This window comes from Calonectris borealis, chromosome Z (genome assembly GCF_964195595.1).
Source record: "Calonectris borealis chromosome Z, bCalBor7.hap1.2, whole genome shotgun sequence".
Lineage (NCBI taxonomy): Eukaryota > Metazoa > Chordata > Aves > Procellariiformes > Procellariidae > Calonectris > Calonectris borealis.
Genome location: NC_134352.1, coordinates 40811299 through 40826488, shown reverse-complemented (window position 1 = coordinate 40826488; position 15190 = coordinate 40811299). Strand labels below are relative to the sequence as shown.

General features: G+C 39.6%; 1 protein-coding gene across 13 annotated transcripts in view; it reads right to left on the bottom strand.

Moving 5' to 3' along the window:
- Positions 1–15190, bottom strand: part of CDC14B (cell division cycle 14B) — a 45679-nt gene that overhangs the window by 17373 nt on the left and 13116 nt on the right. For all 13 annotated transcript variants that reach the window (XR_012670886.1, XM_075136824.1, XM_075136820.1 and 10 more), the window contains 3 exons: positions 6728–6804; positions 1734–1800; positions 254–316 (listed from right to left, as the gene is read on the bottom strand). Coding sequence is in view for 12 of the 13 variants with exons in the window: in XM_075136824.1 (XP_074992925.1) it covers positions 254–316; positions 1734–1800; positions 6728–6804 (207 nt within the window). In the remaining variant the exon portion in view is untranslated. The remainder of the gene's footprint in view (positions 1–253; positions 317–1733; positions 1801–6727; positions 6805–15190) is intronic.

The window sequence follows — 15190 nt, the reverse complement described above, 5'->3', positions numbered from 1 at the left end:
TAATAGTGGGAAAAAGTATTTATTTCCATCTTGGTTTCTGCTTCCCCCCCGCCATGTTTGAGGCTGACTATGCTTAAATCTGAATTTTAATATTCTCTCTCTGACCACACACCTTTATTTAACAACCAAAGTTTAAAGAGACAAAACAGAAATGGAACCTAATACTACAAAAAAAATAGCACATATTATAAACAGTCACCTTAGCATTAGTAACAGCAAACAAATCTGCAGAAGATTGATACGGAATACTTACTTCATAATGCTCATATTCATTCACATCAAACATATTGAAATCCAGGAAACCATATTGCAAAGCCTAAAATTCAGAACACAGCTTTTAACAAAGACAACGCCTTTTCAATGAGGACAGTTCATCACTCTTTTAGGTTACTGAAAGCCCCTTAATACCTGTTCTACTCTTTCAGAGAGATTTCATATATTTGAAAAAATACAGATCAACTGAGTCTTGGTTCAAAATAGATTTGTAAATTCTAATATAAGTGAAGTTAGACAAGCAAATCCACTCTTTTCTGGTTTCATTGAATCACTACAAAGTTCCAGACTACAGAAGCATTCAGTCTTTTTATTACTGCTAGGAATACAAAATAAAAAAGAGAAGAATAACTGGCAAAAATTATCTATTGAAATTATGAGTACGTTCTAAAGTCTGCATTCAAGGATTGCAAATATTTTTGTGCATGAATGCTATTCGCTCTCATTATGATGCTAATATCTTCATTGATTTTAAATTGTTTGCAGACACACAGTCCTAAGCAGACGCTAGTGTGGTCCCGACATTATCCACAACCGTTGTATTTAGTACTGTAAAAAAATTGTAAACATTTGGGTAACTGGCAGTTTACCCACTTGTTAAGTCAAGAAGCACAAACACAGATAATCCCGTATCTCCAGATATTTAAAACACTACACTCTAATCTCCTCTTTCACTGCATAATCTCCTGTAGTTTTCCCTGCTGTTCACCAGTACTAAGAATAGCAATTCACCATTCTTGGCACACAAGCAGCCTATGCCAAAACATCCAAAAAAGCTGAAAATCACAAATCTGCAAGAAGCTGGCTTCATCAGTAAAAACACCAGTATTTGGCACAGATACCCATAATACAAAAGACAGCAGTAGGGTGGAGAGTTGCAGAATTCCCCATTTCACTACTCATACAGACTAAAAAGAATGCCGATAAATTCACCTGTCCTTCAATGTCACGTTACTTCACCACCGTGCTGCTATAAATGTGCTGCTAGATTATGTTAATTTGTAGTTAAAAAAAAAAAGCACCTCCCTCCTAACATTTGTTCTATTTGTATTACTAAAGCAAAACCTGAAGTCATTAGCATATGCTGCAAATGCCTAAAAAGTATCACTAACCAATTCAAAACCACTTTCAAAGGCTATATTCAGCCTAAAATATAACCAACCTGTCACACAACTCTTAGGGATTAGAGGTGTGAATGACCGTCCTGAAAGATTACATAAATAAAACTCAAATTCCCACTTTAAAATCTTCACTAGTTGATTATATAAGGTATCGGTCAACTTCTATGGATGCTGTATCTAGAAGTTTTGCTACAATGCATAATACATAATAAGCTAGGCAACAATCAGAAAACCCACTACTGCACAGCTCTAATTGGATCCTAGCTTCCCAAGCCTTCTTTTTCTTCTGGGCAATATTTAGCTGACCTTTTGCAATATGAAAAATACTGTTTTACTGACCTTGTTTATTGCATGAAAACAGTCCAGCAATGTCAGATGAAAACTGCAAGTACCAAAGGAAGCATCCCTATAAGATATGATGACCAAAATGGTAAAATTGCCCCATTTTAATCCAAGTGAAAGCAATTGAGGATATTTCTCTAAAACACCTTTAAAAATTGCTTCAAGATAATTACTATTATAGTGAAATAATTATGTCAAATGATTACTTCATTTCCCCCACCTTGCATCTTACAATAACAACAAAACGTAAAATAAGTATGTTAACAGATGATCCAAGAGTAAGATTACTCCAGTTATATTTTTGGTAAAGCTGACGTTCCATTTCTGACATGGAACATTGAAACTGGCATGTTTCAGTGTTCATGTCAACAAAGGACAGACAACACAAACTCCTTGTGGCAAAAGCTAATGCCTAAATTAGTATCATATTCTAACACACACTCTCAGAACAATTTCTTCTGAAGTACACTTTAAAAAAGTCAGATTTCAATACACTGCAAATTTTTTCTTCAAACTCAATTTAAAAGAAAAAAAGATGCTGCACACATGCATTCTATGTATATGTGAACAGCATCTTCTTACTAAAACTGTCAAGACATACATTTGTGTAGCTATATTAAAAGACTTTCCTTAAGATGCGTAAAATAGTTTATGCTTAAACATGAGGAAAAATTGGTTTTCATTAAAACCCCTTCTTTCAACTACAATTTTTTAAATTCCCTTGATCCAAGAATGGCATGTTCTTAGTATGTGACCATTATTAGATGCCATAAGCACTGCAGAGTAAGCATTCTACAGGAACACTGTTGTCAAGTCAAAAAATAAACTTAAACTGAATCTACGTCAAAGAATATTATGTCTTGGCAGAACACCTTCTTCTGAGACCATGCAGCCCTCATCAGCAGAGAATCATTAATGTTTCAAAAAAGTGAAAAATATATCATGTTCAAATTTCAACTGAGAGGAGGAAGAACTTCTGAAGAACCTGGACAGCTGCCTCTACAATTTGTTTGTATCCTTTTCCTCCCTAATGAATCAGTGTGAAAGGTGGGGAAAAAAATCAGCAGGAGAAGGAAATTACAGAACCCCATTCAGGTAAAAGAGAGGACAGGTAAAGGTGACATTGTAGTGGGTCTCTGTTGGGCCACCTGACCAGGAAGAACAATGGATCAGGCCCTCTACTGACAGATAGGAGCAGCCTCACATTCGCAGGCCCTAGTCCTCATGGGGAACTTCAACCACTCCAGTATCTGTTGGAGGGACAACACAGCAGGACATAAGCAATCCAGGAGGTTCCTGCAATGAACTGGTGACAACTTCCTCCTCCAAGTGAGACAGAAGCCAACGAGGAACAGTGCTCTGCTGGACCTCATACTCACCAACAAGGAGGTGTTCACTGGGGATGTGAAAGTCAAAGGCAGCCTCAGATGCAGTGACTATGAGATGGTGGAGTTCAGGATCCCGAAGGCAGGGAAAAGGGTGAAAAGCAAGCTGACAACCCTGGACTTCAGGAGAGCAGACTTTGGCTTCTTCAAAGATCTGCTTGGAAGAGTCTCATGGGATAAGGCCCTGGAGAGAAGAGGGGCCCCAAGAAAGCTGGTTAATATTCAAGGATCACCCCCTTCAAGCTTAAGAGCAGTTCATCCCAATGAATATGAGGCAGGCAAAATGCCAGGAGGCCTGCATGGATGAACAAGGAACTCCAGGCCAAACTCAAACACAAAAGGAAGCATATGGGGGGTGGAAGCAAGGACAGGTAACCTGGGAGGAATATAAAGACATTGTCGGAGCATCCGGGGATGAAGTTAGGAATTGAATGGAATTGAATCTGGCCAGGGATGTCAAAGAGAATATGAAGGGCTTCTACATAAGTACATATGGGACAAAAGGAATACTAGGGAAGATGTGGGCCCACTGCTCAATGAGACAGGGGACCTGGTTACACAGGACACGGAAAAGGCTGGGGTACTGAATGTCTTCTTTGCCTCAGTCTTTACTAGTAAAACCAGCCTTCAGGAATCCCAGGTCCCAGAAACCAGGGGGAGAGGCTGGAAGATGTACTCTTGGTAAGAGGATCAGGTCAGAGAATACTTCTGCAAACAGGACATACCCAGATTCATGGGCCCTGATGGGATGCACCCATGAGTGCTGAGGGAGCTGGTGGATGTCATTGCAAGGCCACTCTCGATAATCTCTGATTGACCACGGCAACTGGGAGAAAGGCATGAAGACTGGAAGAAAGCAAATGTCACCCTCAACTTCAAGAAGGGCAAGACGAATCCCTAGGGAACTACAGGTCAGTCAGCGTTATCTCAATCCCCAGAGAGGTGAAGGAGCAGCTAATCCTGGAAACCATTTGCAGGCATATTACGGACAAGAAAATCACAAGGAGCAATCAGCATGGATTCACCAAGGCAAAGTCATGCTTGAGCGATTTGATAAACTTCTACAATGAAATGACTGGCCTGGTAGATGAGGGAAGAGCAGTGGGTATTTACCTGAACTTCAGTAAGGTCTTTGACATTGTCTCCATAAGATCCTCATAGACAAGCTAGTGATGTGTGGGCTGGTCGAGCAGACAGGTGGATTGACAGACAGCTGAGTGCCTGGACCCAAAGGGTGGTGGTCAGTGGCACAAAGTCTAGTTGGAGGCCAGGACTAGGGGTGTACCCCAGGGGTCAATACTGCGTTTGATCCTGTTCAACGTCTTCATTAATGATCTGGATGAAGGGGCAGAGAGAGTTCCCTCAGCAAGCTTCCTGATGACACAAAACTGGGAGCAGTGGCTGATACATCAGAAGGTTGTGCTGCCATTCAGAGGAACCTTGACAGGCTGGAGAAATGGGCTGACAGAAGCCTCATGAAGTTCAGCAAGGAGAAGTGTAAAGTCCTGCACCTGGGAAGGAACAACCCCAGGCACCAGTACAGGCTGGGGGCTGCCCAGCTGGAAAACAGCTTTGCTGAAAGGAACCTGGGGTCCTGGTGGACACCAAGTTGAACATGATTCAGCAATGTGCCCTGTGACAAAGAAGGCTAATGGTATCCTGGAATGCATTAGACAAAGTATTGCCAGCAGGTCGAGGGCAGTGATCCTTCCTCTCTCCTCAGCACTAGTGAGGCCACACCTGGAGTACTGTGCCCAGTTCTGGACTCCTCAGTGCAAGAGAGGTATGGACATCCTGGAGAGAGTCCAGCAAAGGGCTACAAAGACGATTAAGGGACCGGCGCATCTCATATAGAAGGAAAGGCTGAGAGAGCTGGGACTGTTCAGCCTGGAGAAGAGAAGGCTCAGGGGGGACCTTATCAATGTGTTTAAATACCTGAAGGGAAGGTGCCAAGAAGACAGACCCAGGCTCTTTTCAGTGGTGCTCAGTGACAGGACAAGAGGCAGTGGGCACAAACTGAAACACAGGAGGTTCCCTCTGAACATCAGGAACCATTTTTTCACTCTGAGTGTAACTGAACAGGTTGCCTTGAAAGGCTGTGGAGTCTCCATCCTTGGAGACATTCAAAAGCCATCTGGACGTGGTTCTGTGCAACCGGCCCTAGGTGGTCCTGCTTGAGCAGGGATGTTGGACCAGATGACCTCCAGAGGTCCCTTCCAACTTTACTGTGATTCTGTGATTCTCTAAGTGAAAAAAGAAATCCTCTGCAGCCTGCTAACAAAAGTTTTTGTGTTGATAATGACCCTAAGTAGCAACTACCTGGCTGACTTTTTATTATTGCATGGGAAGGTACTGTTTTTTGCAGAGATGAAGATCTTAAAGGAACAGAGCCCAGACCAACATCTCAGTTGATCGTTAATGTAATCTGAATTCCTCTATTTGCACCAGGTTTAGTTGCGCAAGTAAACTCAAGAAAATGGTAAAGTTTGCAGAGACTTCAGCAGACTGTATTCTGTATCCCAGAGGCTGGACATGTCTTCAGAAGTCAGCTCTCAGTAAGTCTTATTATGTAACACGTCTTTGCATTTCTTTCAGTAGTGCTGTTGAAGCGATGCTCTGAGAATTTGGGCAGGGTATATTACCTGAGTGAAAAGCTACTATCTCCGTCATCTACATACATCTTTATGATATTTAGAAATAAACGTTACAGTCCTCCTAAGGACAATTTTTGTTCTTCTGGGAATAAAAAAATGGAATTTAAAAGTGAGAAATGGGATGATGGAAGTATGCAAATAAAAAGAGGTGCTATCACGCCTCTAGTAATAGAAATTCAAATCATCAAAAGCCCATCTCTTGGCAAGAAAGTTAGAAAACACAAGCAAGGACTGAATTAATTACCCCACAACAATATATTTGGACAGTAAACTTGCCTCCTAAAAAGTTTTTTGGCCATTCTTTTCTGCATATTGTAGCAGCCAATGGAACATTAGTTTAGTCCAACTTTTAGAAACTCTTGTTTGGAAGAAATTAAGAAGTTGTTCCTCTGCATGATGAATCGACTTTATGTGCTACATTAAGCAGCACAGAATATACCACAAAGAGAAGTCTGTGGTCTGAAACAGCTAGGATTACATTCCCTCAGGGTCAAGCAACCATGAACCAATGGTTTTACACTAAATCATATGAGGTTAGCTAGCATTCTTTATGCACAAAAGAGTATTTGCAGGTTGCTGCATACATTCAACAAGTAGGAAAAATGGAGCACTAAAAGTATTACAAGCCATTTGTGATGAATGACAGATATTTTGATATATTTAACTATCAACTACTGGCACAAAACCAGACTGCCAAGTGAGAAGCAATGTAGATCAAAAAGCTCAACAAGAGTGCATACAAAGCAGCGTGGCTCCTTCACCTTCTGTCAGTACACTTCAGTACCAGCTGCTAACACCCCTGTTCAGCAGTCTGCACTTAAAGCTCAGGCAGTGAACGTGTCACATGTTAAAACCTCAGCAAAAAAAAACCCAAAACAAATTAGTACTGATAAATGCTACATTCTTCTTCAAAATTTCAAAGTACAGAAAGTGCTAACAACTTGTTATTTACCTGAAAGGAAGATACGAAATGCTTCCAGCCAATATAAGCCTGTACACATCTTCTGGGGATTCTCTCAGGTATATTATCTATTTTTGTGGAAAAAGACACACACACACAAAAAAAAAGATTATTTTAAGATTTATATTAATAACTTCAAGTCACTTGTTTACTACAGAAGGCATAATTAGTTATCACAGAGCTCAAAAGTGCTGGGAAAGAGCGGCACCAAGAACAAATGTATGGAAGTGTGCAACAATAAAACTAACGTAAACAATATAAAATACTGGTCAACCTAGAGGAATATATATTTTTAAACAAAATTTATAGATTGTTCAGGAGTTGTTCAACTATAGGCTACAGTGAAAAAGCTTCTGTCCGTCAGGATTCTTCCATGTTTCTATCGCAACTCTGCTAGACCAGTTTGTAGATTTATTTTTTTTAAACTAAGCTTTCAAGATGTAAATCAAAACACAAAACCCCATATATCAGCAAAGCTATAAATCATCTGGTCTACAAAACAATGTGTACACTCAGCAGACAAGATTAAAACAGTAATTCGTGTATGTTTTGATTTTCCTACAGCAGTACATTTGCATTGTTCCAAATCCTGTACTTCCTCCTTTGCACTGGTGAGGCAGTATCCAGTAACTAAATCCAGATGCCATAAAAGAAAAAAAAAAATAATCTGTAGCTTCAGAATCAAAATCCTAAGAACAGAACGAAGTAACATACTTGAAGCACTACATATCAAACTTTCTACTGTCAAAACACTCAGAAAAGAATTCACAAAGGACCAACTCACGACAATATCCATACGGTCTTCTGTCACGACATGCCTGATCCCTCTTGGATAGCCTCTAGCACTAAGGTCTCCTTAAAGAATACCGTAAAACTCCTCTTTTATGCAAACCATGTCTTCCAATACCATCAAACACCATCCCCAGCATGGCCAGAAGATAACAAATATTAATAACAAGCTGTCATTAACAGGTCAATATTCAGTAATTTCAAGTTAGCATTTTTTCTTTAAAACTGCATTAACTAAGCTTTAACACACTACAGAAAGTTTTTTTTCATTAACATTCAGTAATATTATTTACATCTCTTATATTAATGACCTTTTTCCTTAGAGGGTTTTGGAAAGTAAGAATCCCTAATGAGTATTAATTAAATATCCCTCAAAAATCTAAGTGTGGCATTTTTGCTTTCTGTTGGTTTTGACATTTTTTTCTTTTAAAAGTTGACATTGCCTTTCAAATTTCTTTGATGCTGCTGCAAAGACGGTTATGGCTTAACATACCTTCAACATCGTCTCTCCACACACACACACACACACACACACGCGCGCGCGCGCGCACATGCATTCCTGCGAGGTGAGAATGGAAGGTGGAACAGATGTTGCTAAAAAGAAAAAACAAACCCAGCTTGAAACATATCCTAAACAGATAGCTAAAACATACATGGCAACAGGTGACCCCTTTCATTTTTCCTCTGATTCAATTACTGTGTTAAGTATTTTCTGAGCATTCTTCCTGTGCAATTAGCAAAACCAAAGAAAAAAACATCTGTCTTGTTTAAGTAGTGTGGTTAAGTAATGAAAACTGCATGTTTTGTGTGTGTGTGCTTTCACTGGGAAGGGGTAAGTGACTTTTGCATTTATATCCGCAAGCGTACACCCGGAATAGAAGAGAGACTTAAAAAGCCCCCAAAATATCATTGAATAGCTGCTCCTCAGATGCCAGAGTTCACTTCCTCTTCTGCAGGCATATTCATTGCCTGAATTGGATATAAAGGTTATGTTCCAAGAAATTTCAAGTTGTGTGGTTTGATACAGTCATACGTTGCATCTTGCAGCACAGTGAACACATATTGCTAGCAACCATATAAATCTAGCACTGCTTGCTTACCAGAAAAAGAGCCCTGCCCCAGGAAAACTTACAAACCAGAGACATGAAACGGCATTAGCAAACAGAAGGTAATTAAACAGCAGACACAGAGCCAGAAATGAGTCACCTGGAAAAAACGTGGGATTCAGTGCTGTAAGGCTGGGTAATATACACAGAGTACTACTTGTACAACAGGCAAACAGAAATGCAGCTAATACTAGCTAATCCTGTAAGCACAGGTAGCTCAGAAAGGCCAAGGATTTCTCCTGTATCTCATCTGAGCTTTTATCAACTTCTTAAAGAAAACAAGCTTCAAGGCAGAAGCATTTGTTTGCAAGTGTAACAGCTGCAAGAGGCAAGTTTTTTCCATAACATTACCTGTTGTATTAAAATAAGTCTAAATAATGTTACAATATACTGAAACATGTTAGTTCTTAAGCACAGATCCAACTTCTGAAATTACACTACCAGTGAATTTGCTAGAAACACCATTTTAACACACATACACATGTGTATGGAATTTTCTTTACACAGTTACATGAACACTTGCTACATACAAGGACACTTAAAAAAGCCAGCCTGATTTTGACACAAAAATCCAGTGTCTACCATCATTTAGAATGTACAAAAAGCACACTGCAAGAAGATGGCATTTTTCAATGTGGACAAGCTACTAAGCAAAAATTCGCAGTACTTCCTGTACAACTGAAGCAATATACAGTATATTCACTGAAGAAGGAAGCTCTTCGAGCTGGATTTCTCAGAATTTTCTGAAACAAAGAGAGATTCTGCTACACTTCAGCTGTGACACTACTACACACACAAGATACGACGCGAACAGTTGCAGAGACAGCAGCTGATGAAATGGTCAGATGGTGTTCTCAGTGAAAAGTGGCTTACAAAAAAAATTAGGTTAGTACGAGGATATCTGGACAGGTGCAATGGTGTGGAGCGCTTCAAAAGGGAAGAATGGCGTTCAGTCTCTACACAGAAAGGGAAAGACCATAAACAGATACTTACTTCACAAGGAAAGTATCCTGGCAGTAACACAACACAAGAAGCTGTGACAGTCAAAGCGGAGACAGGATCAGTTTCTGTCACAGCTTAAGACCGTAAGAGAGCAGCCAGCTGGAAATCTTGGATGCAAGCAAGGCTGGATGGAGGCTGAACAATGGGTGAGCCTGGGTTCAGGTTGTGGGTGAACCAAATTCCAGATATGGAAACAGGTAAGACTGCAGGAGTGAGGGAAAGAGCAGCAAAGCCCAGGGGAGCAACAGACGTCAAGGCAGCAGAGGCCACATCTGCATGAGAAAGTAGCGTGCACCAGCAGAAATGCATCTCTAGACTGAGAGCCGGCACTGAAGATCTGACATCTGCACTATATACTTCCAGCAGCTTTTAAGCTGAACAGCTAGTCCTAGTCCGGTCCTGTGGACTGAACACGCGTTACCTGTTGGGATTGCTCTAGACTGCTCCATGAAGTGAACCAAAACGCAGTGAGCGGGGTTTAAAAAAAGATTCACTTCAAAAACATACTCCTGACACAAACTGAAACGGTAATATAGTTATATGTATATATAACTACATAATACTGTTTCTGACCAGGAGGTAGCCACTAAAGCCTTAAAGATGAACAAATTCATTGGAATTATGTGGGTGAACAAAGGACTAAAGAAAGCCAGTAAATGAGAGAAAGTAAAAGTGATCAGAGAGAAGTGTAGTAGACAGAAGTGTTGGAAGAGAGAAGAACTTTCTAAGGCAGTAAGCAGAACTGAAGTTTCAGAAAAGACGAGAATGGAAATGTTGGTCTGATGAATAGCAAACCAAAGATATATTTGTAGATTCATGAGGTATGTACTGGGGGAAGGAGGCGAAATGGGAAAAGATATAACCTCCAGAAATCAAAATATACAACAGCTGAAACCAGTTTGTCCAAATGCTGATTATAAGTTATGTTTCTGCTGTGCTTTCTGAGATGACAGAAACTTTCACAAATAAAGTTGTTTTCTTAAGTTAATGCCAATAAAGCAATCAACAAGAAGTACTATTAAAAAGATGAAAAATATTAAAATAAATTTCAAGCAATGATATTAACTGTTACTTAGCAGAAGCAAGCATTTTCTGGGATAGTTTTTGTCCATTCTTGTATATACAAATGGAGAACAGTCTATCAGAATTTTACATTGATTTCCCAAGGGGCCCCTTTCCTGCAGGCAAATATCAAAAAAAAAAAGCAGCTTTTTAAAAAAACTCAGAAAATTCAGCAGACCTGAAATAAATCATCCACAAGTACAGTTGCATCGGTTTTAGAATTTTCCTACAATCATATGCAAGTGCAGATGGGTGTACATACGTATCTACATACACACACACACAAATACACATGGAAAAACTCTTAAAATCCTTTACAAGTCTTTTACTTAAGTACCTTCCAGGAATATTGTTACTATCAGGAACTGACATCTTTCAAGCCAAAATAACATAACGTTTTATCACACTGTGTAATTACTTGTGTGCCAACAATTTAGAAATTTGCTTTCTTTATGCATACAAAAAACTATCCTACTGAACTTCAAAATACAGGCAGAAATTTGCGATTAGCAGTTGCACCATTAACATTGCTCTAATCATCCTTTTCATTTAGGACATCTGTTTCTAATTAAGGGACTCCAGGCAGCTCTGTGAATGGTCAAGAACCATCCAAGCGTTGAGTACTGGGAAAGGTGCACTCAAGCACTGCTCCTGCCAACATCGCTGTGTAGTCAAACAACCGCTTTAATGTTCACTGAATGAAATAGAAGGGCTTGCAGGACTAGGCGACCCAGTCTTTATTTATAAGCATTTAAAATCAACCATAGAATGAGAGTTCTTTTAGCAAGCCATGTTATTGTCTGATTCATATTAGGGTTTTCAAACCAGCCCTATTTTTTAAACAAAGGTTTCCTAGATTAGCGTTACAATCATGAAAACGGTATTCACAATAGGATGAAAAGTATTCCTGGTCGAAAAGGAAAGGAGGCTCTGGTTGAAAAAGGCATCTTAATCTTCAATACATGGGATTGCCAAGTAAAATAGTAATGCTGCATGCAAGACAAAACATGTTTGATAACAATCATCTATGACACAGCTTGTTGCTCTTTCAGGAAAATTAAATAGGATATTTAAATATGCTGTACTGTTTGAAACTCTTATCACCTCAAGTCTGTAAATAGCACTTTAAAGTCACATCTATGATGTGTTTAGTGTAATCAACTTTATCCACCTGCTCACCTTTAACTGCAAAATCTACTTAACGTTGCTACCTAAATCACACATTTTACCAACCACACTGACTTAAAAGCAAGAAAATAATGAGATGATTCATTTTAAACTGCTTACAAGCAGATTTCATGTGATACAACTATGTTCCAAAAATGTCACTCACCCAAAATAGCCTGAACTGCTGTAAACCGCAAATAATCACAACCCACCCATTCTGAACAAATACAAATAGCTACTGTGTGTGACCAGACTCAAACACAAGCTCACACACATCCGTAACTTTACTATAACTTAAAAGTGTTAAATATGTTAGTTCATTAAAACCTCCATTGGATATACTAGTTAGTTAATACATTAAATTTTCTAGCAATATTCCTTAGAAGAAAAGGTTAAATACAGTAAAATTAAAATAGAAATATATTAGAATAAAAAGCTTCCTGTATGGATTTGTGGTATACTGAAGAAATGCACATGTGGCCAACAGTTCCTTCACTAGCAGAAACACAGTCATTAAGGGGACAGAAGTGGCAGAGAGGGAAAAACTGCCTGTCTCTGGCAACTCTCTTTGTTCATCATAAACAAAAGCAAGAAACCGCCTATCACCTTTTAAACATTGGAGGGGAGATACAGAAAACCCTATTAGCAGGGAACTGACCAGGCTGGGCACATCAGTACTTCACAACAGCTAAGAAAGCAAGCTAGTTCTACAGTGAGGGACCCCCAAAGAGCAACCCTTCTTCTCCTACGGAGACAAGCAGTCTGGCAAGAACATCGTGAGGAATAACCTAGTACAAACAGCAGGAAAAGCTGCCGTCATGAAGGCTAAACATGATTTCCCAAATACAATTCAGAGAAGGTAGCTTTTTAGAGGATATGAACACAGGGAAAGCCAAAAAGACTCGAGGCAACTTTTGCTTAAATGAAAGGCCAGTACTTTGTCCACCTTGTCTCTGCCACTCGCTTGTCAAGCACACGCACCTCTCACCAAAATGTAGCTGAGGGTAAACACAGTTTACCCACCTGTAATTTGAGCGCTGCCGCCGTTACCCATTTACCACCACTCAGCCTGGACCACTAAACAAACAGGTTTGCCTGCTTTCCCACGGCTTAGCCAGAGATAATTCTGCAAATGCCACAGTAAGAACAGAGCAGTTCAACATCACATAGACGGGTGCTAATTGCTTCTGCAACCTCCAGCTTCTACCCAGCATTAGGCCCACTGCTAGGAACGACACTAACAAATTGAAAAGGCAAAAAAACAGTACTACGGATCAGAATGGATGAAGGAAACGCTGCTTACCCTGAAGAAAGAAGATGAGAAAATAGACAAAGTACAGAGATGAGTCCTGGAGAAGGTGACCTGAATTACAGCAGTTCATGGGGCGGTACCCTCGGAGGGTCACCCTCCAAGTACATAATTAGTGCCAGGCCTGAGAAAAAAAACACTGTTACTAAGTTAATGCAGCCAAGGGGAAAGGGGGGAGCTTGGGAATTGGGTGGACAGGGCACAGAGGGTACATTTTCTTTCTTAATATAGAAGGAGCAATGATGAAAGAAGCAGACTTTCCTCACCCACAGCCAAGTCCTGGTGAAAATCAAGAGAAGCCACTGTAGAGATCAACTCAGAAGATCACTGCTGCTTTGGTAGAGTGGTAAGGCCTGAACAGTGCAGATAGCTTCCAAGGAAAAGCAATTTTTCTTTAAAAGGTGAAGAACAAAGGGGTTTTTTTCCCCCTCCCTTCTTTTCCCTCACCCCCTCCGCCCAAATAAAGTGTAAACATTCAATCCCAACACACTGAATTCTGGCTACCCTTTGTGTGGCTGAATGTGCCAAATTCATGCTAATCTACACAGAAGAATATTATTTCCATTATGCAGTATATCATCTGTAAAAATGAAACAAAATACAGAATTAAAATAGATGGAAGATGAACAATAAAGGGATTAAGATTTAAATTTTTAAGATTTACTCTGAAAAATTGTATTTTATTCTAAAACTACACATATAACAATGTATTTGAAAACTTTGTTCTTCACTTTTAAGGCCATGTTATACTGAAGAGCCCTGTAGCTTGAGTTAGGCTGTGCTGTCACATCAAAGTACACCTGGAAGGAAGCAGCAGATATGGGAGGGGGGAGAAAGAAGTGTGTAGCCTGGAGAGTTCAGAAACTATCTCCACTGAAGAGGAAAGAAAGACAAGTTAGATGAAGGGGAGGGGGGGAAACATTAAAACACACCAACTGTGAAGAAAAGACTGGGAACAGACTTTGCTTGTAAACCAGAACAGTAACAGCTGCCCTTACACTTCATCACAGTTAATGAAGACTTTCATAATTGCCTTAGTAGTCAAAATGAGCATATCCCCACATGATATATATACACGCACATATATATTTAAACAAAAGAATGATAAACAATGCTAATATATCCCAATTCCTTTAAACAGAAGTTAAATAATGTTCTGTTTACAGAAGTTAAATCATATTCTGTTTAAGAATACAAATTTAAGGTCAACAAGCCCCTAAAATGACAGGCTCGGAAGCTGCTAGCATGAAAATACTGAATGTTTATGAGGACATAGAGATTCCAGAGACGAAGTAGTTACATAGAGTTCATTATAGTTTTATAGTTAAAATGTGACTGTGTTTAAAACAAAGAGAACAAAACCAGAAAGCACACACACTTATGTGTCTATGCTATTCCTGAAAACCTGGCAGCCTGTTATTCCTAATAGCTTAAAGCACCTGCATCTACAGAGCACCTTGCACCCAAAACTATGCTTAAGTTACCAAAGGCCTTACAACACATGCAGACAAGCACTATTTTCATGACTAACTCTGCGAAGGCCACTTTCTCTATTTCCTTGCTCTTCCCACCCAAACTCCTCCAACCTGATGCATTGCCACGCAGTTCCTCAACCTAAGGTAAACTGTTGAAATGGGAACCCACCATGAAGCTAAAAAACCAAAATCAAACAAAAAAACACATTCAACCCACAGGAAACAAAATACAAGGGCAACCTACCACTTACACTGTGAGGGATCAGAAATTAAATGATGATACTCGGTTCACGCAGCAAAGAGCATTACCAACAGGGCATGGCCTAATTAACTAAAATTACAGAAAAGCTTCTTAAAGTTTTGACCAACAACTGGATGGATCCTTCTTCACCAAAAAGCAAAGCACTCTGAACTGAAGAAGTAGGTAGATGCTTAATGTTTTGGCTACATATGTTTTAAATAAAGGAGGCCTCAATGTATTTCCTTCCAATCAGGAAATATGCTTATATATTTATCATGCATTCTGAACAAATCCTATACCATT